This window comes from Bombina bombina, chromosome 3 (assembly GCF_027579735.1).
Source record: "Bombina bombina isolate aBomBom1 chromosome 3, aBomBom1.pri, whole genome shotgun sequence".
Classification (NCBI taxonomy): Eukaryota; Metazoa; Chordata; class Amphibia; order Anura; family Bombinatoridae; genus Bombina; species Bombina bombina.
Genome location: NC_069501.1, coordinates 232,868,460 through 232,892,836, shown reverse-complemented (window position 1 = coordinate 232,892,836; position 24,377 = coordinate 232,868,460). Strand labels below are relative to the sequence as shown.

Here is a 24,377-nt window from a genome sequence, read left to right as displayed (position 1 = left end):
GCATTGGATACTACAGAATTGGATTTCCACTTCCAATGCACTCTCTCAGCACCCAAATCACCATTTGAAGAATTACCAACAATAAGGATTACAACACATAATATCCACAATTTTATTTTTGAATTAAATTTTTTACTTTTACACATTTTTTTCACCTCAATTTTTGTTTTTAAAGTTTTAATTTTTGGCACTTAGTTTTATCTACAATTGAATTTTTTGTATGGTTTTTATACACCAATATATATTTCACATATGTTTTTACTCATTTAATTTTTCACTTCTTATCTGGATCACAAACTTTAGGAAGGGGTCATATACTATCACCCAAAGACCCGATCTAACTTGGACATAAGTGGACTTGGAGACAATAATATCTGCTAATTAACACCATTAACACTATCTATTAATTTGTCATTTTTTACATGTCATTTTATACTTGCCATTTTGAAACACAGCAATATATTGTGATATGTTTTAACCATATAGATTAAGATTATATGTTTACTACATGTTTATAGTATTTTATACAACAATTGAATTATCTATACTGTTATTGAGTCAATTATTATTTTAATGTTTGTCGGCTTTTAAGCTTTTTTGTTGATAATAAATGTTAACCTTTTAATACATATCCTTTAGCCTTTTTTCATAAAGGCGCTTCCTAGACTCTGTATATAAACTTTTTCCTAGAATGAGCCGGCTTCCAAGATCCCTTGGACTGGTCCGCTTTCACAGCGGGCAGCTGGCGCTGAGCCTTCTCTGCACGAAAGGGACGAAAAGTAGATCCCTTAGGCTTAGCCTTCTTATACTGCGGTAGGAAAGCTCCCTTGCCTCCTGTAACCGGAAGGGACAACAGCCTCCTGAAAAGGCAGGGACAACAGCCTCGACTTAGGTCATGTTCGCCGACCAAGACTTTATCCACAGAGCCCTGCGAGCTAAAACAGAAAAACCTGACACCCTAGCGTTCAGGCGAATAATTTGCATATTGGCATCACAGATGAAAGAATTGGCGATCTTCAGCGCCTTAATCTTATCCTGTATCTCGTCGATGGAAGTCTCCCCCTCAACCATTTCACACAGAGATTCACACAAATATGTCGCAGTTCCGGCAACCGCGGCAACGGATGCTGCCGGCTGAAAAACAAACCCTGTGTGTTTTAACAACTTCCTTAACATGTTCCCAACTTTTTATCCATAAGCTCTTTAAACGACGAACTATCCTCGAGGGGAATAGTTGTCCGCTTTGCGAGCATGGAGATAGCACCATCAACCTTAGGAACAGAACCCCACAGCTCAAGCTGAGAGTCTGGAACGGGGAACAGTTTTTTAAAGGAAGAAGGGGAAAAGGAAGAACCTAATCGCTCCCGTTCGTTCTTAATATTAGTCATTTTAACAGGAACCGAGAAGGCCTGAGGCACCACCCTGTCCTCATACACCATATCAAGCTTAGGAATCGCAGGTTCCTCCGGAAGCTTCGGTTCCGAAACCTCCAGAGTAGCAAGCACTTGCTTCAGCATAAAGCGCAAATTCTCTATCCTAAACCTAAAGTCAGGCTCCTCCGCAGCCGGAGGTTTAGATGACACGTACTCCGACCCAGAAGGGGCCTCCTCCGAAGATTCGGAGTGGGCCTCGTCATCGTATAACGCCTCTGATATTTCCATAGGCGTTGAAAACCCCTGGGCAGGGCTACCATTATACGCCCTTCGCTTGCGCTTAGCAGAACGTGGCAAGGCATGGATTACTTTCGATACCGCCGTTTGCAGTTGATTTGCAAAATCTGTCAGCCAACGAATCTCTTCAGCAGGAGTAAAGGTTGGACCCTGGGGCGCTGCATATGCAATTGGAGATGAATGCAGGGAACGGACCTAACGGGTCGGGGAAACCTCAGAGGTGGACGGCTCAGTAGTACTAGACATCCGTTTACTTTTAGATGTCGTAACTTTATTAAGGCATGTGGAACATAACTGAGCAGGCTTTTCTACCAGAACCTCATCACAATAAACACAGGAATGAGACCTTGATAAAGAGGGAGAACCCTCTAACGCGTCAGAGTCCTCCATAGCTTGCGCTGTTGTTACGGACTAGATTCACTTAATAAATAGACACCTTTATAACCTAGAATGGCCAGGGCACTTACCACCTCCTATAACCCAGACTACAGAAACCATTTTGTCTCCTGCGCCGCTGTTCAACAGAGGAAGAGATAGCCACACCCGGTCACACGGAATGTCTGGCAGGACTGCCCCTGCCTAGGGAGAAAACGCGCCAAAAATTGCAGCGCAATACTCCAGTAAGTCACCTGAAAGTTCCACACATTGCCAGAGCCTCATCTTGCACATAACGCAGCAATGACACAAACAATATCATGTACAACCCCCCCGTTCAATAATTCCCTTTCCAGGAATATTAACCCTTGATTCTTTAAAGATAAAAGGCTTCACACTGTGACCCTATCTTCCGTGTTATCATTATGTAATAAAAAAATGAAACAATCTTACCAGAATCTACGCCGTGGAACAGGAACACGGTCCTTCAAGTGTGACAGGTTAGTAGCCTCGCTCCTGACATGGACTTGAGTGTAAAAAGGAAATTTATGCTTACCTGATAAATTTATTTCTTCTACGATACGACGAGTCCACGGATTTCATCCTTACTTGTGGGATATTATCCTCCTGCTAACAGGAAGTGGCAAAGAGCACCACAGCAGAGCTGTATATATAGCTCTTCCCTTCCCCTCCACCTCCAGTCATTCGACTGAAAGTTATAGGAAGAGAAAGGAAAAGCTAAAAGGTGCAGAGGTGACTGAAGTTGTAAATAATAAAAAATATAATCTGTCTTAAATTGACAGGGAAGGCCGTGGACTGGTCGTATCATAGAAGAAATCAATTTATCAGGTAAGCATAAATTTTCTTTTCTTCTACAAGATACGACGAGTCCATGGATTTCATCCTTACTTGTGGGATACAATACCAAAGCAACAGGACACGGATGAAAGGGAGGGACAAGACAGAGACCTAAACAGAAGGCACTACTGCTTGAAGAACTTTTCTCCCAAAAACAGCCTCAGAAGAAGCAAAATTATCAAATTTGTAAAATTTGTAAAAAGTATGAAGGGACGACCAAGTTGCAGCCTTATAAATCAGTTCAACAGATGCATCATTTTTAAAGGCCCATGTGGAAGCCACAGCCCTAGTAGAATGAGACGTAATTCTTTCAGGAGGCTGCTGTCCAGCAGTCTCATATGCCAGGCGGATGATACTTCTCAGCCAAAAAGAAAGAGGTAGCCGTAGCTTTCTGACACCTACGCTTTCCAGAATAAACAATGAATAATGAAGATGATTGACGGAAATCCTTAGTTGCCTGTAAGTAAAACTTTAAGGCACGGACCACGTCCAGATTATGTAACAGACGCTCCTTCTTAGGAGGAGGATTAGGACACAAGGAAGGAACAACAATTTCCTGATTAATATTCTTATTGGAAACAACCTTGGGAAGAAAACCAGGTTTAGTACATAAAACCACCTTATCAGAATGAAATATGAGATAAGGCTTATCACACTAGCGCTGAACGCTCAGAAACTCTTTGAGCAGAAGAAATAGCAACCAAAAACAGAACTTTCCAAGATAATAATTTAATATCTATGGAATGCATTGGTTAAAACGGAACCCCTTGAAGAACTCGAAGAACTAAAATTAAACTCCAGGGAGGAGTAATTGGTCTAAAAACAGGCTCAATTCTAGAGAGAGCCTGACAAAAAGACTGAACATCTGGCACATCTGTCAAACGTTTGTGAAACAAAATTGACAACGCAGAAATTTGTCCCTTTAAGGAACTTGCTGATAACCCTTTCTCCAATCCTTCTTGGAGAAAAGACAGAATCCTAGGAATCCTAACTTTACTCCATGAGTAACTCTTGGATTCACACCAATAAAGATATTTACGCCATATCTTATGATAGATTTTTCTAGTGACAGGCTTTCTAGCCTGTATCAAAGTACTGATAACCCGAATCAGAGAATCCTCGCTTCGATAAAATCAAGTGTTCAATCTCCACGCAGTCAGCTGCAGAGAAATTAGATTTGGATGTTGGAAAGGACCTTGAATGAGAAGGTCCTGTCTCAACGGAAGTTTCCACGGTGGCAGGGAAGACATGTCCACTAGATCCGCATACCAAGTCCTGAGTGCCCACGCAGGCGCTATCAAGATCACTGAAGCTCTCTCCTGTTGGATTCGAGCAATCACGTGTGGGAGGAGAGGAAATGGTGGAAACACATAAGCTAGGCTGAACAACCAAGGCACTGCCAAGGCATCTATCAGTTCGGCCTGAGGATCCCTCGACCGGGATCCGTAACGTGGAAGCTTGGCATTCTGACGAGATGCCATCAGATCCAACTCTGGTCTGCCCCATCTGAGGATCAATGAGGCAAATACCTCAGGGTAGAGTTCCCACTCCCCCGGACGAAAAGTCTGTCGACTTAGAAAATCCGCTTCCCAGTTCTCTACTCCTGGGATGTAGATTGCTGACATATGACAAGAGTGGGCTTCCGCCCAACTGATTATCTTGGATACCTCTCTCATCGCTAAGGAACTCCTTGTTCCCCCCTGATGATTGATATAGGCCACAGTCGTGATGTTGTCCGACTGGAATCTGATGAATTTGGCCGAAGCCAACTGAGGCCATGCCAGAAGCGCATTGAATATTGCTCTCAGTTCCAGAATATTGATTGGAAGTAGAGACTCCACCTGAGTCCAAACACCCTGAGCCTTCAGGGAATTCCAGACTGCACCCCAGCCCAGAAGGCTGGCGTCCGTTGTCACTATCACCCACGAGGGCCTGGGACAGATGATCCAGTGACAACCACCAAAGAAGAGAGAGTCTCTGGTTTCTTGATCTAGATTTATCTGAGGAGATAAATCTGCATAATCCCCATTCCACTGTCCGAGCATGCACAGCTGCAGTGGTCTGAGATGAAAGCGAGCAAACGGAATGATGTCCATTGCCGCTACCATTAATCCAATTACCTCCATACACTGAACCACTGATGGCCGAGGAATGGACTGAAGTGCTCAGCAAGTATTTAGAATCTTTGATTTTCTGACCTCTGTCAGAAATATTTTCATGGCTACCGAGTCTATCAGAGTTCCCAAGAAAGGAACCCTTGTCTGTGGAACAAGTGAACTCTTCTATATGTTCACCTTCCAACCGTGAGTTCTCAGGAAAGACAACACTGTGTCCGTGTAAGATTTTGTCAGTTGATATGTTGACGCCTGGATCAGAATATCGTCCAGATAAGGCGTCACTGCTATGCCTCGCGGTCTGAGATCCGCCAAAAGAGACCCTAGAGCCTTTGTGAAGATTCTGGGTGCTGTGGCCAACCCGAAGGGAAGAGCCACGAACTGATAACGTTTGTCCAGGAAGGAAAACCTTATAAACTGATGATCCTTGTGGATAGGAATATGAAGGTAAGCATCCTTCAAGTCCACAGTAGTCATATATTGACCCTCCTGGATCATTGGTAAAATTGTTCATATAGTCCCATCGTTCATTTTAGACACGAGGTCTAAAATGGGTCTGAAAGTTCCCTCTTTTTGGGAACCACAAATAGATTTGAGTAAAACCCCTGTCCCTGTTCTGATTTTGGAACTGGACAAATTACTCCCATGGTAAAAAGGTCTTTTACACAGCGTAAGAACGCCTCTCTTTATCTGGTCTGCAGATAATCTTGAAAGATGAAACCTCCCTCTTGGGAGAAAATCCTTGAATTCCAATTGATAACCGTGGGTCACTATTTCTAGTGCCCAGGTGTCCTGAACATCTCTTGCCCAAGCCTGGGCAAAGAAAGAAAGTCTGCCCCTAGATCCGGTCCCGGATCAGGGGCCACCCCTTCTTGCTGTCTTTGTAGCAGCAGTGGGCTTCTTGGATTGTTTACCTTTATTCAAATTCTGGTTGGGTCTCCAGACTGACTTAGATTGGGTAAAATTCCCTTCCTGCTTTGTGGAGGAAGAGGAAGCAGAAGGTCCTCCCTTAAAATTCCGAAAGGAACGAAAATTATTTTGTTTACCCCTCATCTTAACAGACTTATCCTGAGGTAGGGCATTGGCCTTTACCTCCTGTAATGTCAGAAAGGATTTCCTTCAATTCAGGCCCGAAAAGGGTCTTACCTTTAAAGGGAATAGCTAAAAGCTTAGTTTTTGATGACACATCAGCAGACCAAGATTTGAGCCACAACGCTCTACGCGCTAGGATAGCAAATCCTGCATGTTTCGCCGCTAATTTAGCAATTTGAAAAGCGGCATCAGTAATAAAAGAATTAGCTAACTTGAGAGCCTTAATTCTATCCAAAATGTCATCTAATGGAGTCTCAACCTTCAGAGACTCTTCCAGAGCTTCAAACCAAAAAGCTGCTGCAGTAGTTACTGGAACAATGCAAGCTGTAGGTTGTAAAAGAAAACCCTGATTAATAAACAATTTCTTTAGGAGACCCTCTAATTTTTTATCCATAGGGTCTTTGAAAGCACAACTGTCCTCAATGGGTATAGTTGTACGCTTAGCCAGGGTAGATATAGCTCCCTCTACCTTAGGGACCGTTTGCCACAAGTCCCGAATGGTATCTGATATGGGAAACCTTTTCTTAAAATTAGGAGGGGGAGAAAACGGTATACCTGATCTATCCTATTCCTTCTTTATAATTTCCGAAACTCTTTTAGGAACCGGAAAAACATCAGTGTAAGTAGGCACTTCTAGATATTTGTCCATCTTACACAATTTCTCTGGTGGTATCATAATAGGGTCACAATCATCCAGAGTCGCTAAAACCTCCTGAAGCAACAGACAGAGGTGTTCAAGCTTAAATTTAAAGGATATAGCGTCCGAATCTGTCTGAGGTAACACATTCCCTGAGTCTGAAATTTCTCCCTCAGACAGCAATTCCCTGACCCCCAACTCAGAACACTGTGAGGGTACATCGGAAATAGCTAATAAAGCATCAGAGGATTCAGTATTCACATTAATACCTGACCTACTGCGTTTACCCTGTAACACTGATAATTTAGATAATACCTCTGTAAGGGTAGTTGACATAACTGCAGCCATATCTTGCAGAGTAAAAGAATTAGATGCACTAGAGGTACTTGGCGTCGCTTGTGTGGGCATTAAAGGTTGTGACACTTGGGGAGAATTAGATGGCATATCCTGATTCTCTTCAGACTGAGAATCATCCTTAGACACACTTTCATTACCTAAAATATGCTCTTTACAATGTAAGGCCCTTTCAGTACAAGAGGTACACAATGTAAGAGGGGGTTCCACAATGGCTTCTAAACACATAGAGCAATGATTTTCCTCAATGTCAGACATGTTGAACAGACTAGCAATAACCACAAAAGTCGTTAAACACTTTATTTATTTAATTTTTTTAAAAAAAACGTGTACTGTGCCTTTAAGAAATAAAAAGTACACAATTTTTCCAAACTGCTCCAAAAACGTTATTAAAGCTTTAAAATTCGCAATTCTTAAGCAAACGTTCCCAAATATATTGCATCCCCAAGATAAAAGGAGAAATTAACCACTAAGAGACATTTATGCCTAAAACATGTTAATTTTAACAAGCGTAACAAAAAGAACCCCTGCACCTACCTACCCTTAGTGTACTATCAACTGACGTAACAACGATCCGGATAACTAAATAGTAGTCTGGCCTCAACCGGAGCTAATGCCTGCTATTACAGTCACAGTGAAGAGCGCACGAAAATAGGCCCCGCCCACCGGGACGACTATGTAAAAAACTCAAACAACCGCATGGAGAAGCGGTCTGAGTATAAACCACGTGGAATCTTTCACCCCTTAACACACAACCTACGGCCGTATTGTCAACCAAAAAAAACGTTAAGCCTCCCAGTGTCTTTCACATTGCTTAAGTCTATAAACAATGATCTTTAGCCTAAATGTCACATAAACATAACGATAGGTTTGTCAGTACCCCTCTTATAACTGGTTACTGCTTTACCTCATTCCCCTGCAGGGAAAAAAATGTCAGCCAGTTTGAGCTATCAGGTCTCTTCAGAAAATAAAGGGCTGCACATACCTCAATGCTGCTCATAGCATGAACCGTTCCTCACACTGAAGATTTACCTTGGATTACCTTCAGAAGTTCTGTGGGAACCAACATGGATCTTAGTTACAGGTGCTAAGATCATTCACCTCAGGGCAGAATCTTCTTCCATGTCTCCATGAGCAAAAAATAGTACACACCGGTACCATTTAAAATAAAAAATAGCTTGATTGAAGAAACTAAAACTAACACCTCGCTTTACCTCTTCCTAGTATAACACAGGCAAAGAGAATGACTGGGGGTGGAGGGGAAGGGAGGAGCTATATATACAGCTCTGCTGTGGTGCTCTTTGCCACTTCCTGTTAGCAGGAGGATAATATCCCACAAGTAAGGATGAAATCCGTGGACTCGTCGTATCTTGTAGAAGAAAAGCAGGCAGCGAAACTCGTCAACGCTGATTGCTTGTGGAGCTGTTAATATGAGTCAAGATGGTTATGCAGAAAGACTCTCCCTTCATCTCCGGACTAGTCCCAATGCGAAGAGTACTACCCTCCATAAGAGACTACTCTGATCTTCGGCACTTCTCTGCCATCCTCTTGTGACGAAAGGCAAAGAATGACTGGGGGATGAGGGAAGTGGGGGAGGCATTTAAGCCTTTGGCTGGGGTGTCTTTGCCTCCTCCTGGTGGTCAGGTTCTTAATTCCCAACAGTAATGAATGAAGCCGTGGACTCTCCTCCCCTTTAGATGGAAAAGTAATTTGTTCGGAGAACTGTCTGAGCAGGACTATACAAGTTTTAAAATGGGAACAGACTGATATACTAGTGGAAAACATTGTGTGAAAATAAGCTAAGAGGTTGTATCCTGGTTAGACACAATACCATATAACTAGTTATTATATTCATTCTCAGTTAAACAAAAAAAAAAGAATATATTTGTATTGTTATATATATATATATATATATATATATATATATATATATATATATATATATATATATATAATTGTGTTATATTTTTATTGTATTAATATATATATATTTTTTTTATTGAGGCATATAGGCAAAAAAACATAAAAAATTACAATGAATTTCAAGTACATTACAATATCAAGTGTATACAGGCAATCCAGAAAGGGAAATAAACATTAGTAAACAACCAAATGAAACTGATAGTGAAGATTATCATGAAATAAGGGAGACCACTTTTGGGCCTCAAAAACAGAATTTATGCTTACCTGATAAATTACTTTCTCCAACGGTGTGTCCGGTCCACGGCGTCATCCTTACTTGTGGGATATTCTCCTCCCCAACAGGAAATGGCAAAGAGCCCAGCAAAGCTGGCCATATAGTCCCTCCTAGGCTCCGCCTACCCCAGTCATTCGACCGACGGACAGGAGGAAATATATATAGGAGAAACCATATGGTAACGTGGTGACTGTAGTTAGAGAAAATAATTCATCAGACCTGATTAAAAAACCAGGGCGGGCCGTGGACCGGACACACCGTTGGAGAAAGTAATTTATCAGGTAAGCATAAATTCTGTTTTCTCCAACATAGGTGTGTCCGGTCCACGGCGTCATCCTTACTTGTGGGAACCAATATCAAAGCTTTAGGACACGGATGAAGGGAGGGAGAAAATCAGGTCACCCAAACGGAAGGCACCACGGCTTGCAAAACCTTTCTCCCAAAAATAGCCTCCGAAGAAGCAAAAGTATATAATTTAAAAAATTTGGTCAACAGGAACCTCATTCTTGAAGGCCCATGTGGAAGCCACAGCCCTAGTGGAGTGAGCTGTGATACTTTCAGGAGGCTGCCGTCCGGCAGTCTCAAAAGCCAATCTGATGATGCTTTTAAACCAAAAGGAAAGAGAGGTAGAAGTTGCTTTTTACCTCTCCTTTAACCAGAATAAACAACAAACAAAGAAGATGTTTGTCTAAAATCTTCAGTAGCCTCTAAATAGAATTTTAGAGCACGGACAACGTCCAAATTGTGTAACAAACGTTCCTTCTATGAAACTGGATTCGGACACAAAGAAGGTACAACTATCTCCTGGTTAATATTTTTGTTGGAAACAACCTTCGGAAGAAAACCAGGCTCAGTACGTAAAACCACCTTATCTGCATGGACCAGATAGGGCGGAGAACACTGTAGAGCAGATAACTCAGAAACTCTTCTAGCGGAAGAAATTGCAACCTAAAACAAAACTTTCCAAGATAATAACTTAATATCTACGGAATGTAAGGGTTCAAACGGAACCCCTTGAAGAACTGAAAGAACTAGATTAAGACTCCAGGGAAGAGTCAAAGGTCTGTAAACAGGCTTGATTCTAACCAGAGCCTGAACAAACGCTTAAACGTCTGGCACAGCTGCCAGCCTTTTGTGAAGTAAAACAGATAAAGCAGAGATCTGTCCCTTCAGAGAACTCGCAGAAAATCCTTTCTCCAAACCTTCTTGTAGAAAGGAAAGAATCTTAGGAATTTTTATCTTGTTCCATGGGAATCCTTTAGATTCACACCAACAGATATATTTTTTCCATATATTATGGTAAATTTTTCTAGTTACAGGCTTTCTAGCCTGAATAAGAGTATCTATTACAGGATCTGAAAACCCACGCTTTGATAAAATCAAGCGTTCAAACTCCAAGCAGTCAGTTGGAGGAAAACCAGATTCGGATGTTCGAATGGACCCTGAATAAGAAGGTCCTGTCTCAAAGGTAGCTTCCATGGTGGAGCCGATGACACATTCACCAGGTCTGCATACCAAGTCCTGCGTGGCCACACAGGAACTATCAAGATCACCAAAGCCCTCTCCAGATTGATCCTGGCTACCAGCCTGGGAATGAGAGGAAACGGTGGGAATACATAAGCTAGGTTGAAGATCCAAGGTGCTACTATTGTATCCAATAGAGTCGCCTTGGGATCCCTGGATTTGGACCCGTAACAAGGGACCATGAAGTTCTGACGAGAGGCCATCAGAACCATGTCTGGAATGCCCCATAATTGAGTTATTTGGGCAAAGATTTCCAGATGGAGTTCCCACTCCCCCGGATGCTCCTCCATCGCCAGGGAACTCCTTGTTACCCCCTGATGGTTGATATATGTAACAGTCGTCATGATGTCTGATTGAAACCTTATGAATTTGGCCTTTGCTAGTCGAGGCCAAGCCTTGAGAGCATTGAATATCGCTCTCAGTTCCATCATGTTTATCGGGAGAAGAGAGTCTTCCCGAAACCATAGACCCTGAGCTTTCAGGGGTTCCCAGACCGTGCCCCAGCCCACCAGACTGGCGTTGGTCGTGACAATGACCTACTCTGGTCTGCGGAAGCTCATTCCCTGTGACAGGTTGTCCAGGGTCAGCCACCAACGGAGTGAATCTCTGGTTATTTGATCTACTTGTATCGTCGGAGACAAGTCTGTATAATCCCCATTCCACTGTCTGAGCATGCACAGGTGTAATGGTCTTAGATGAATTCGTGCAAAAGGAACTATGTCCATTGCCGCAACCATCAAACCTATTACTTCCATGCACTGCGCTATGGAAGGAAGAAGAACAGAATGAAGTACCTGACAAGAGCTTAGAAGTTTTGATTTTCTGGCCTCTGTCAGAAAAACCTTCATTTCTAAGGAAACTATTATTGTTCCCAAGAAGGGAACTCTTGTTGACGGGGACAGAGAACTTTTTTCTATGTTCACTTTCCACCTGTGAGATCTGAGAAAGGCTAGGACAATGTCCGTATGAGCCCTTGCTTTTGACAGAGACGACACTTGAATCAGGATGTCGTCCAAGTAAGGTACTACTGCAATGCCCCTTGGTCTTAGCACCGCTAGAAGGGACCCTAGTACCCTTGTGAAAATCCTTGGAGCAGTGGCTAATCCGAATGGAAGTGCCACAAACTGGTAATGCTTGTCCAGAAAGGTGAACCTTAGGAACCGAAAATGTTCCTTGTGGATAGGAATACGTAGGTACGCATCCTTTAAGTCCACCGTGGTCATGAATTGACCTTCCTGGATGGTAGGAAGGATCGTTCGAATGGTTTCCATTTTGAACGATGAAACCCTTAGAAACTTGTTTAGAATCTTGAGATCTAAAATAGGTCTGAATGTTCCCTCTTTTTTGGGAATTATGAACAGGTTGGAGTAAAAACCCATCCCTTGTTCTCCTAATGGAACAGGATGAATCACTCCCATGCTTAACAGGTCTTCTACACAGTGTAAGAATGCCTGTTCGAAGATAATTGAGACCCATGGAACCTTCCCCTTGGGGGTAGTTCCCTGAATTCCAGGAGATAACCTTGAGAAACTATTTCTAGCGCCCAAGGATCCTGAACATCTCTTGCCCCAGCCTGAGCGAAGAGAGAAAGTCTGCCCCCCACCAGATCCTTCCCAGATCGGGGGCCAACACTTCATGCTGTTTTGGTAGCAGTGGCAGGTGACTTGGCCTGCTTACCCTTGTTCCAGCCTTGCATCGGCCTCCAGGCTGGCTTGGTTTGAGAAGTATTACCCTCTTGCTTAGAGGGTGTAGAATTTGAGGCTGGTCCGTTTCTGCGAAAGGGACGAAAATTTGGTTTATTTTTAGCCTTAAAAGACCTATCCAGAGGAAGGGCGTGGCCCTTTCCCCCAGTGATGTCTGAAATAATCTCTTTCAAGTCAGGGCCAAACAGTGTTTTACCCTTGAAAGGGATGTTAAGCAAAAGCGCTCTGCGCGCCACGATAGCAAACCCTGAATTATTCGCCGCTAATCTAGCTAATTGCAAAGCGGCATCTAAAATAAAAGAGTTAGCCAATTTAAGAGCTTGAACTCTGTCCAAAACCTCCTCGTACGAAGATTCTTTATTGAGCGACTTTTCTAGTTCTTCGAACCAGAAACACGCAGCTGTAGTGACAGGAACAATGCATGAAATTGGTTGTAGAAGGTAACCTTGCTGAACAAACATCTTTTTAAGCAAACCCTCTAACCTTTAATCCATAGGATCTTGAAAGCACAACTATCTTCTATAGGAATAGAAGTGCGTTTGTTTAGAGTAGAAACCGCCCCCTCGACCTTGGGGACTGTATGCTATAAGTCCTTTCTGGGGTCGACTATAGGAAATAATAATCTGCCAAATATACTTAGTAAAGTAATCGTTTTAGCCCAGAAAAATGTCTACCAGTTTTTTAAGCCCTAATGAAGCCCTTTATTCTTTTACTTAAACTAAGAAAATGGCTTACCGGTTCCCATAGGGAAAATGACAGCTTCCAGCATTACCGAGTCTTGTTAGAAATGTGTCATACCTCAAGCAGCAAAGTCTGCCCACTGTTTCCCCCAACTGAAGTTACTTCATCTCAACAGTCCTGTGTGGAAACAGCTATCGATTTTAGTAACGGTTGCTAAAATCATTTTCCTCTTACAAACAGAAATCTTCATCTCTTTTCTGTTTCAGAGTAAATAGTACATACCAGCACTATTTTAAAATAACAAACTCTTGATTGAAGAACAAAAACTACATTTAAACACCAAAAAACTCTAAGCCATCTCCGTGGAGATGTTGCCTGTGCAACGGCAAAGAGAATGACTGGGGTAGGCGGAGCCTAGGAGGGACTATATGGCCAGCTTTGCTGGGCTCTTTGCCATTTCCTGTTGGGGAGGAGAAAATCCCACAAGTAAGGATGACGCCGTGGACCGGACACACCTATGTTGGAGAAACAAACCTTTTTTTTTATAATTAACTTCAATAATGCACGCTTTAAATAGTATGTTAGAATTCAACATGGTTGTATGTTATTAGTTGAAATATGTCCGATTATCCCCTATTAGGTTGTAAATAATAAGAGTAATAACAGTAATAAAAGGAACTCCTTCCATGAAGAGCAGTAGCCAATCGAAGAACACCTTATTAAAATTAAAGCGGTAGTTGGAGGAACTGAGGGGATTAATATGGAGCCAAGAACATGTATATTATAAGGGGAGTCACAATATATGAATTGGAAGAAAATGTATTATCTCTCAGTTTCTGAGCAATATTAGATCATTTGACAATGATTTGAGAGTCAGCTAGTTGTTAAAACAGCGTATTTAGAGATGTAAATTAAGGATAATGAGGCAAGAAGGTCAAGGTTGACATGGTGTGACCAGTTGTCGTTTAAATACAGAGTATATTAAATTCAATGAACCAAGATAGCGGCATGAAGGTTGTATTAAGAAATCCCCTTATTTAGCTTATATCCAGACAAAGCTGTATTAATTGTCACACCTTTAGCACATTCACCTTGTCTATGTGGTAGATTAGTTGCATCAGTTAAGTGATAAACCTATAAACTATGAAGACCTCATGTGATAAATGTCCTAAATCTGTAGATTAGTGTGAGCACAATCTTTGATTAGAAAACTTTAAGGTTTAATGCAGACATAAGGATTACCCAGGTATAGTATTACAGTTGTTTATAGAGAGGATCCTCGGGTTGTGATTAGCAATAGGACGCACCGCTCCGGCAGCAGGTGGCGCACCATTAAGACTAAGGAAGAGGCCTAAGTATCATTGTCTAGGTTAAAATTAAAGCAGAATATGTATACTAACATTGCTATTGCTCTGAAACTGAGGCCATACACATAATTATCTAGGTGGCAAAATGCAATTCTAATGTGAGCAAGCCTAAAACTAGTAGACTATTAATACCAGGTCCACTGATTATATTATGATCAATATACTAGCTGACATCTAGTGATATCATGTGCAATCAGTGTTTTTCAAAAGTGTGAAAGATGTCTCATAATATGTTTAGCATGAATGCACTAGAGGAGAGGGAAGCCTGAAAACTAGGTTAGTGAAGTTATTTCAGTGTAAAACATAACACTTATAATAGTTAATAACTGTGTATTCCTACATATATTCATATAGTGAGATACATATATAATCTTGGGCTGCCGCCTGATGAGAGACATAAGTGTTTAGACAACAACAGTCTTCATAAAAGGTACTCTCACGTGGAAATATGGTAATGATGAAAGGGCAAATATTTTTGTTTTGTATAAGTCTCTAATAGCTATGCAATTCCAGAAAACAGCTATTAGAACTGATAAACCTACAGGTATGGTTTCTAATGTATAATGGCATAGGCCAGTAAGGGAGGGGGTTCACAGTAAAATAGCAGATATACTCAATAAACTTTTATAAGCCCAGTGAATTATAGGTAATGAAATCCTCCAAAGTATTAGCTGTTGCTAAACTTGATAATAGGGGTAAATGCAAACAATCTGAATTTTAAACATAAACTACCACCAATGTTCTAAGGGGTAATTATCAAAATAGTTCTGCCTAAAATTATAAGAACAGTACAAGCATCTAGTAGACCAACTTTTCCCTGTGTATCAGGCTCAGTTGCCATCATTAGGCTATAATTATAGGAAGGGTGAACTGCGCTTAATGAGTGAGTCCACATATTTGGCAACCAAAAGATAGTTTGATAGGCAGTAGTTTTGGAAATGTATGGCATAGTTCAGTTGGTTTCCATACCATACCTACTGCGGATGTGTGCTTGCGGTAGAAAACTCATCAACCCACTCCTGTCTTCATGGTCCGGGTAAGAGCAGTGCCAAAAGCACAGCCCAGCGACTGTAGTTTTAGTGCAGCCAAAAATAGGCCCCGCCCACCTCACTCGATGTTGCTGGGGCCTACACAAATCTAGCAAACTATGTTTGAAAACCATGTGGGTTATAACAACCCTAAATAAGCCAAATGACCCCTCAAGCAAACGTTCCCATAAATATAAAAAACATTACTCCCAGAACAAACGTTTGTCACTTTCTAATAAACAAACTAAGTGTCCAAAAAAAAAAACTTAGCCCTTCATGCAAGCTAGTAAAGCCTCTTTCATACTAGGATTACTGCTTACCCTTCCCCTAATGGGGATACTGTCAGCCTTTCTGAGTTAACACAGTCTCTGCAGAAAATATGACTGAACATACCTCATTGCTGTATAGCAAGAAATCGTTCCTTACACTGAAGTTTTCCTGTACTCCTCAGCTTCTGTGGGAACAGCAGTGAACCTTAGTTACAAATGCTAAGATCATCATCCTCCAGGCAGAAATCTTCATCTATGTCCTGCCTGAGAGTAAATAGTACAACACCGGTACCATTTAAAAAAAAAAAAACTCTTGCTTGAAGATAAAATAAAAAACAGTTTATCACCTCTTTCACTTTACCCTTCCTGCTTAGAGCCAGCAAAGAGAATGACTGGGGGGTGGAGTTAAGGGGGGAGCTATATAGGCAGCTCTGCTGTGGTGCTCTCTTTGCCACTTCCTGTTAGGAAGGATAATATCCCACAAGTAAGGATGAATCCGTGGACTCGGTACATCATGCAACAGAAATTAAAACATCAAAAAGAATCACACCAATGTGCAATGATCCAAATGAATATCCAAAAGTCAAGGTGAAAAGTAAAAACAAAAATCAAATAGAAAAACAATAGAAAAAACGATGTGTCCTGAACCTGTGTTTTTTTTTTCAGGTTCAGGACACGTTTTTTTCTATTTTTTTTTTCATTTGTTCATAGGATCAACCACTGTATATCTTCTGATTTTTTCATTTTTGCTTTTGTTTTTACTTTCACCTTGACTTTTGGATATTCATTTGGATCATTGCACATTGGTGTGATTCTTTTTGATGTTTTAATTTTTTCCACTTTGAAGATGGTGATACCACTTTCACATTAGGCCATATACAGTTGGACACATTGGACTTATTGTTTTGGACACTATTTGACTGTAATTTTGTATTTATTGTCATTGATATTATTTTTGGTGTTATAATTTTTGGTGTTATTGTTTTTACATTTTATCTCACTTACACTAAGGTATATTTGTGACCATCACTCACACCACTTGTTTTTCTCAAAGTGTTTGGAATTATTTTATGATTGGGTTACCACCCACTTTTTTGTTTTATTGCATTCTTTATCATTTGCATATGTTGGCACACTTTGCACATCATTTGCGATTTTGCGCCATATCACCCGCATTGTAACACTGTCATTAATCTTCCAGACTTATCATGGATCCATGTAGGTTTTAATATGTTATTTTAGCTTCACTTGCTGTTTTTATCGTGATCATACAATAAATTGTATTTACTTTTGTTTTAGATATTTTAGCCTTTTTAGCTTTCTAGCGTTCCCTTCCTCATATTGTTCATTCTGGATCATGACCGGCACAATTGAGTCTCTGTACTGGTCGTTTGTGAGATAAGAGCAACAAATTCAAGTTTTATAGCTCCAGCGTGGTGGTAGGTAGGTATAGTGAGAGGTCCTCCAGATTGTAATGCTATCCACCTCCGGTATACCCTCCGTAGCTGGTAAAAGTGTTAGCCCCACCTGTGTGGCTGTCTGGGGGGATGTCAGTCATCCTTCAGATTATTTACTGCACCGTCATCGCATGGTTTACTCCCTGGTGCAGTCAGAGAGGTGTTCAAGGTAGGATCTGCTGAGGGATTATAGGATAGTTCACGAAGTGCTTCCGAGAAGACCTCTTGGTATTGAAAAAGCAAACAGCTTATTTCTTTTAGTAAGCAAGAAGGCTCCATGGCAGCTAAATCTGCTTCAGGGGATAATCAGCTTGTAGTTTTGTAGATAGGTTTCTCGCAGTGTTTTTGTGGTGTGTCACTGCATAGTGAAAGGAGCACCCTGGCCTCCTGCCGGGTGGTTATGTTGTAGGCCGCAACCTATGTAATATTCCGGTAGACTGAGTTGGGCACCAAATCTAGAAAATAATGGTATCATTCGAGAGGTCTTTCTCTGCTGCAAAACATTTAGTTACAAGTGAAACTCAATAGAGCATTTATAAGGGCTTTATGAGCAGAGTGAAGTGATGACATGGAGCAGCAAACAATCTTGCAATCTATCATGGCCACTGCCCGGAAGTTCCCCATAATAATGTTTAATATTATTATTAGTATTATTAGGGAGGTACCCAGGCATTGCAAAGGAAAGCCAAAAACAAAACAAAAGCCATAAGAACTAATGTTATGAAGGTTAGACATTAACAGTGAATTGCAGAGGATAAAAATAAGTCAGAGCCAGATAATGATATTTCCAAAATTACCTTTTCATAAGAGTTCATAGGCATGTTACTTTATTTGTCAGAGAGAATTATTAAACCTACTTCTAAAGATTTTCACCAACAAACTAAAATAAAACTGTAATTATACTGACAGACATCAGCAACTATATTTTTTTTATTACAAAGTAAAAAATAGGAACATAGAATAAGAAAAGATATGTATTATATTAGATAGATATTATAGAGGACAACCACAAAAAAAAAAATCAAAAAAATCCAGTGCAATAAAATCATATAAAATTAATGATTTAAGAGTATCAGAGTAGACTATGAAACCTGCACATTAAATACACTATTGACATTTCATTACTGTTGTATCTACTTACATGTTTCATTGCTCGATGGACAATTTCAGACTTTGTGTTTTCTGTATCATGTAGCATTGACCTTAACTTTGCCAACTAAGGGGAAAAAATAATAAGCAAATAAAATTGTATTCATTTTATCATACAATATACAACTAAATATATGAGCATTGTGTAGCATAGTATTTAGTATAAATTTTGTTACACAGCAAACTGTTATGAATCAAACAAAACTAGTACTGATAGAAGTACTGGATAATATTTTTAAACCATTTTCACACAAGTTTTTAAGTTTTATAATTAATGAGCCATGACTAGCTTGAACAGGTATATTTTGGTTTTGATTTTTTTAAAAAATTATGGTTAAGCATTTGCACATGCTACGTTTAAATTTTAATAAAAACAAAATCACATAATTTAATTAATAGGAAAAAATCATGAACATAGAACTTTTTAAATGGCTATTAATAGTAAATAACTGCTATATGGAATAATGTATTCAAATCAAATACTGACCCGAGTATAATATGCAGATGTATTTTTTAATTATATTAGTTGTTTAAATATTGAAAAACAATAAGTTTAAGGTTGTAGTGTCCATAAATCAATGGCACCACCATGTTGTAACATAAATTTCTTCCTGTGTGAAGGTCAATTAAGGATAGCTATAATTGAGTCACTAGAGCAACCAACAACTGTGTGGAATACAGCAGTAGGCCTGTAGTCTGCACTTTTACTTTTAAACAGTAATTGAAAAGCCCACAATTTACAGAATTAAATAACAAGAAAAGGGGGCACAATTATATGCATACATGTAAAACCTTCCACATAAAATATGACCATCTGACTGGTCATTTCCGTTGACAAAGTACTTTGAGGTTTTAAAAAGATACACAAAATGATAGGGTAAAAAAAATTCACCCAAACATTGGCTATAAATTTTTGGCTTTAGAATAGGTTCCCTGAAACCCTTAAGATACAGAGAGTTTTATTTTATTTTGCAATTCAAATGTAGCAATTACAGATGTCCCATAAATGCCACATTTGTAAATGGATAAAATAAGAGCCCGATTTCTAATAAATTAAAAATATTCTCATATTTTCAGACAGGAGAACTAAGCGCTGCGGAATAATAATAAAACATAAGTTATGCTTACCTGATTAATTTTCTTCTGATGGAAAGAGTCCACAGCTGCATTCATTACTTTTGGGAAATAAGAACCTGGCCACCAGGAGGAGGCAAACACACCCCAGCTAAAGGCTTAAATACTCCTCCAACTCCCCTCATCCCCAAGTAATTCAGCCGAGGAACAAGGACCAGTAGAAGAAATATCAGGTGAAAGGTGCCAGAAGAATAAAGGACGCCCCACAAAAAAAATTACGGGTGGGGACCTGTGGACTCTTTCCATCAGGTAAGCATAATTTATGTTTTTCTTCTTAAATGGAAAGACTCCACAGCTGCATGCATTACTTTTGGGAAAACAATACCCAAGCTATAGAGGACACTGAATGCCAAGACGGGAGGGTACAATAGGCGGCCCATACCGAGGGCACCAGGCCAGAAACCCTGACCAACAACAAACAAATTTTAAAAGGAAAGGCCCCAAGGACACTGACCTGTAGACAGTCCAGAAGACAAGCAAATCGGACTCAACTGAGCCAACAGTCCTGCAGGAGACACCGTCGCCCAACAGTCGGTCCCCCACCACTCCCCCCCACACTAATGAAGGGGATACCAGACTAAACTCCCAAAGGGACAAGGCAAAGGAGAACCGAAGGAAACCAAAAAGGTCACCACAATCCATAAAAGGAAACCTCCAAAAGTGAGCCCAGCTCACAAAGACCCAAATGGGCCCAAAAGAGATAAGGAGGCAACGCCTAGACCAAGCAGAACCCAGGATAAGACCGGGCAGAGAGACAGAAAAAGTCTTCTCTCCAACATCATGCAAGCAGTGAAAGACAACTGAAGACAGAGTCCTCACAGCAACTAAACATAGAATACAAAAGTATCCTATCACAAAAAAATGTATAACAGACCCAGACGAAAAACCCTGAGTCAGCACACAGAGTCAACATCAGGACGACACAGAGGATACTTGCTAGTAAGTGGAAGCAGCCAACAAAAGAACAGACTGCAAAAAGCAACCCCCAGAGGGCACGCTCTAGGCAACCTTAGCCACCAGACCTACACACAGGCCTCCAAAAGGAGAACGCAGAACCTTAATCGAGGCCCCTCAAGAAAAAGAGGTTACACCTAGAGCCCAAAGGAGGTGTAATCTTGACCCCTCTGTCTGTAAGCCTAGGGAGCTAGTAACTATGTCCAAATAGATCCTGAAAATGACGTCTCTCAGAACCCGCAACCAGTCGGACCAACCCAGTATCAGCGAATCCGAAACAGGGGAACAGAAGAAACCCGAAACCAGCTCCAGAACGAGCAGAAGAATGGCCAAAGCCATCCCCACAGAGCACGAGTACAACCCGACACCGAAAACAGACAAGGCCGTAGACCCACCCAAAGGATCTAGCAAAAAGGCTCAACAAAGTCTCAGCTTGGAGCCATCAAGACTCCAGATGGAACGTAACATCCCAGAGAGACACCCCTCTCCGATAAGTTAACCCACAGTTCCAAACTCCTGAATCCAGGAGAAGCCCCAAGAAAGGGACTACGCTCCAGAAGGAGAATAACCCCTTAAGAAAGTGGATGGAGCCAGAAAGGCAACATCTGACAAGGCACTAAGCCACCGGCTAAAGGAGAGATCAATCCCCAACACAGATATCCTTGGAAAGGACTCCCTTAAAAGTAGCTTGCTAACACACATCCCCTGTGTAATGGATGCAGCAGAGACACTGTAAACCCATTTGCCTGCAGAGCAGTGAATCCAAGGGTCACCCTAGCAAGCTGACCTGGGGAATCCAACCTTAAGGCGCATTAAGCTAATGAGTAACAGATACTCAGAAAACCTGGCCAACCATGACCAGGTCAGGTAGATTGAGTAAAGGACATAGCTCAAGTTCTCAGTACTGAGGAACCCCAAACCAGCCCATAGGCCTAAGATTCCAGTAACAACTCATAACTGGGTCCACAAAGGAAAACGCAGAGCAAAGCCTGAGCAACCGGAAGCCTCAGGGAGAAAACCGGTCCGGGCACCCAATTGTTATATCAAACAATACCCGAGAACTGAACACCCCGTCTGACAAAAAAAAACAGACACAAGGGATATGAATGCAATATCCAGATCAAAACGGATAACGAGAAGAACTCGCAAGTCCCAACCGAAGGAAGGAACCACCCCTTGCTAAAGTCCTACGCTCCAAGGAGCAAGGTGATAGAAGTCGTATAACGACCCTAGAGCCCCTAGACCTCTCAGTCTCTGGACAACAAAGCAAGGGATACCTCAAGGTCAAACCCCTCGATCAGGGCTAGCCTCCACATCACCTCCATACAAAACAGAGGAATACAGGGTGAAAAGGTTTCCGAAGGAAACAAACAAAATAAAAAAACATACTATCGGATAAAAAGAAAATATAAGGCAACCCAGGGGTTAACACCCAAGAAGACACAGGCCTACCCGCAAGACCAGCCAAACAGAGCCCTGATCTTCCAAAAACTGGGAAAGATCTCATAGGGTCATTTAATAACTGAAAAACATGTCTAAGTAATATGCGAAGGCACCCAATTCTGTAACAAAAGGCACAACACTCAGGGACAGTTACACCCGCAGGAAACTGTAGAGGTCCTCCCCAAGGCGGGAGACCAGGGACAATAGGGCACGAACACAATCGCAAATAAACGTTAAGACTCTGCAGATGAATAATTGCCAAAAATGCGTGGAAGCGAAGACGTGCTGCAACCTCTGGGGGGAACACGCCGCCCTGCATGGAGGAATAATCATAAAATGGGTTGCCCGCATGTGCAGAAGTATGCAGCAGTAGGGAACTCGCCTCTCGGAGGACGGGACCCCCAGAGGCGGATGGCTCAGCCCTCCCTCGATTCCCTGAGCCCAAGGAACAAGGCGCTCTCATATGGCATAAAGAACATAACTGGTTTCACGAGGTCCTCCTCATATCGACACATCGAATTGAACTTTAACTTAATCTAAATATTACCCTCATTGCATTTCATATGGGTGCAAATATCCCCAAAATGTATGTTTTTGTCTGATACTCTGTTTATGTGATGTTTCAGTATTTATTCTAATAAAGCTTGTTTGAAAAAAAAAAAAAAAAAAAAAAAAAGAACATAACTGGTTGACATGTGTCAGTGAGGCCAATCCGGATTCGGCACCGGACGCAGACTCTGAAACTAAAACAATCTCTGCATCAGATTCCTCCATAACTGGATAGAGGATATGCAAAAATGGACTAAAGATTAAAATTAAACGGCACCTGACACCCACAATGGCTGGGGCACTCATCACCTCCTATGAACCAGACCCCTGCAGACTAGAATTTCTCCTTTGCTACACGGTCAGGAAAGCGGAAATGGAAGACGGAACGTAATCACGCCCAGCCAAAAGGTGAACCGTACATTCCAAAAAAAGAGCGCACAACCATAAGGTTGCGTCACTTCCAGAGGCCTTAATGTTCCAAACCATGAGCCCAATTAACACCACACATAATCAGGTTGAATTACATGACAAACATGATTAAAAAAAACCCTGTTTAATTATCCCCCTCAGGAGATATTAAACCTTGATTACAAGATACTAAAGGAGACTCACCGAGACCCTTATGTTAAGTTAGACCAGCAAGGTGGTAGCCTCTCGGGAAAACATCTGAATTACAGTACATTCACGAAGAAAGTAAAACGATCGTAACGGAATCAACGCTGTGGAACAGGAACACGGCCCTTCAAGTGTGACAGATAGTAGCATCACCTCCACCAGGGACTTGAGAGAAGAAAGCTGGCAGCGGAGCAAAGTTCGACAACGCCGATTGCTTGAGGAGCTGTTGACATGAGTCAGGATGGTTTCACAGAAAGACTCTCCCTGCATCTCCGGACTCTAACTTTCATCCAAGCCCTCACTGAGAGACTGATAGGATTACTCAAAACTCCTGTCCCATGTCTAAGAGTACTACCCCCCATAAGAGATAAAATAAATTCTGACACTTCTTGGCCAACGAAAGGCAAAGAATGACTGGGGGATGAGGGGAGTGGGAGGAGTATTTAAGCCTTTGGCTGGGGTGTCTTTGCCTCCTCCTGGTGGCCAGGTTCTTATTTCCCAAAAGTAATTAATGCAGCTGTGGACTCTTTCCATTTAAGAAAAAAAAAAGTTATAGATTGTCAGAAAATAGACCTTGTTATAATAGAGTTTTTTTATTTTATGTTTTTTATAATCCTATATAATATTTTCCATAAAAATTACAGACATCTTGGTGTAGAATCAGTTTCTCCTGAATCCAGTCTCTGGCCGCCTCTTTGTAATTTTTCGCCAACTCATCTTTAAGAATTTTAGCTTCATTTTCATACATCTGCAGTGAACGTTTCAACGTGTTGTGCTCATGGAACATTTCCTTTAAAAGAAAAATGTTTCATAAATAAAAGGAAAAAATAAATAAAAAAGGTATAGAGCATCATTCATTCATTCATTATCGAACAGCAAATAAAATAATTTATGTAAGAACTTACCTGATAAACTAATTTCTTTCATATTAGCAAGAGTCCATGAGCTAGTGACGTATGGGATATACATTCCTACCAGGAGGGGCAAAGTTTCCCAAACCTCAAAATGCCTATAAATACACCCCTCACCACACCCACAATTCAGTTTAACGAATAGCCAAGAAGTGGGGTGATAAGAAAGGAGCGAAAGCATCAACGAGGAATTGGAATAATTGTGCTTTATACAAAAAAATTATAACCACCACAAGAAAAGGGTGGGCCTCATGGACTCTTGCCAATATGAAAGAAATGAATTTATCAGGTAAGTT

General features: G+C 41.2%; 1 protein-coding gene across 1 annotated transcript in view; it reads right to left on the bottom strand.

The window, feature by feature from the left end:
* The window catches only part of SPAG5 (sperm associated antigen 5), a 424,869-nt gene that overhangs the window by 44,768 nt on the left and 355,724 nt on the right, over positions 1-24,377 (bottom strand). The window contains exons 22-23 of the mRNA XM_053705229.1: positions 23,817-23,960; positions 18,468-18,542 (exon numbers count right to left, since the gene is read on the bottom strand). Of these exons, the coding sequence (XP_053561204.1) occupies positions 18,468-18,542; positions 23,817-23,960 (219 nt within the window). The remainder of the gene's footprint in view (positions 1-18,467; positions 18,543-23,816; positions 23,961-24,377) is intronic.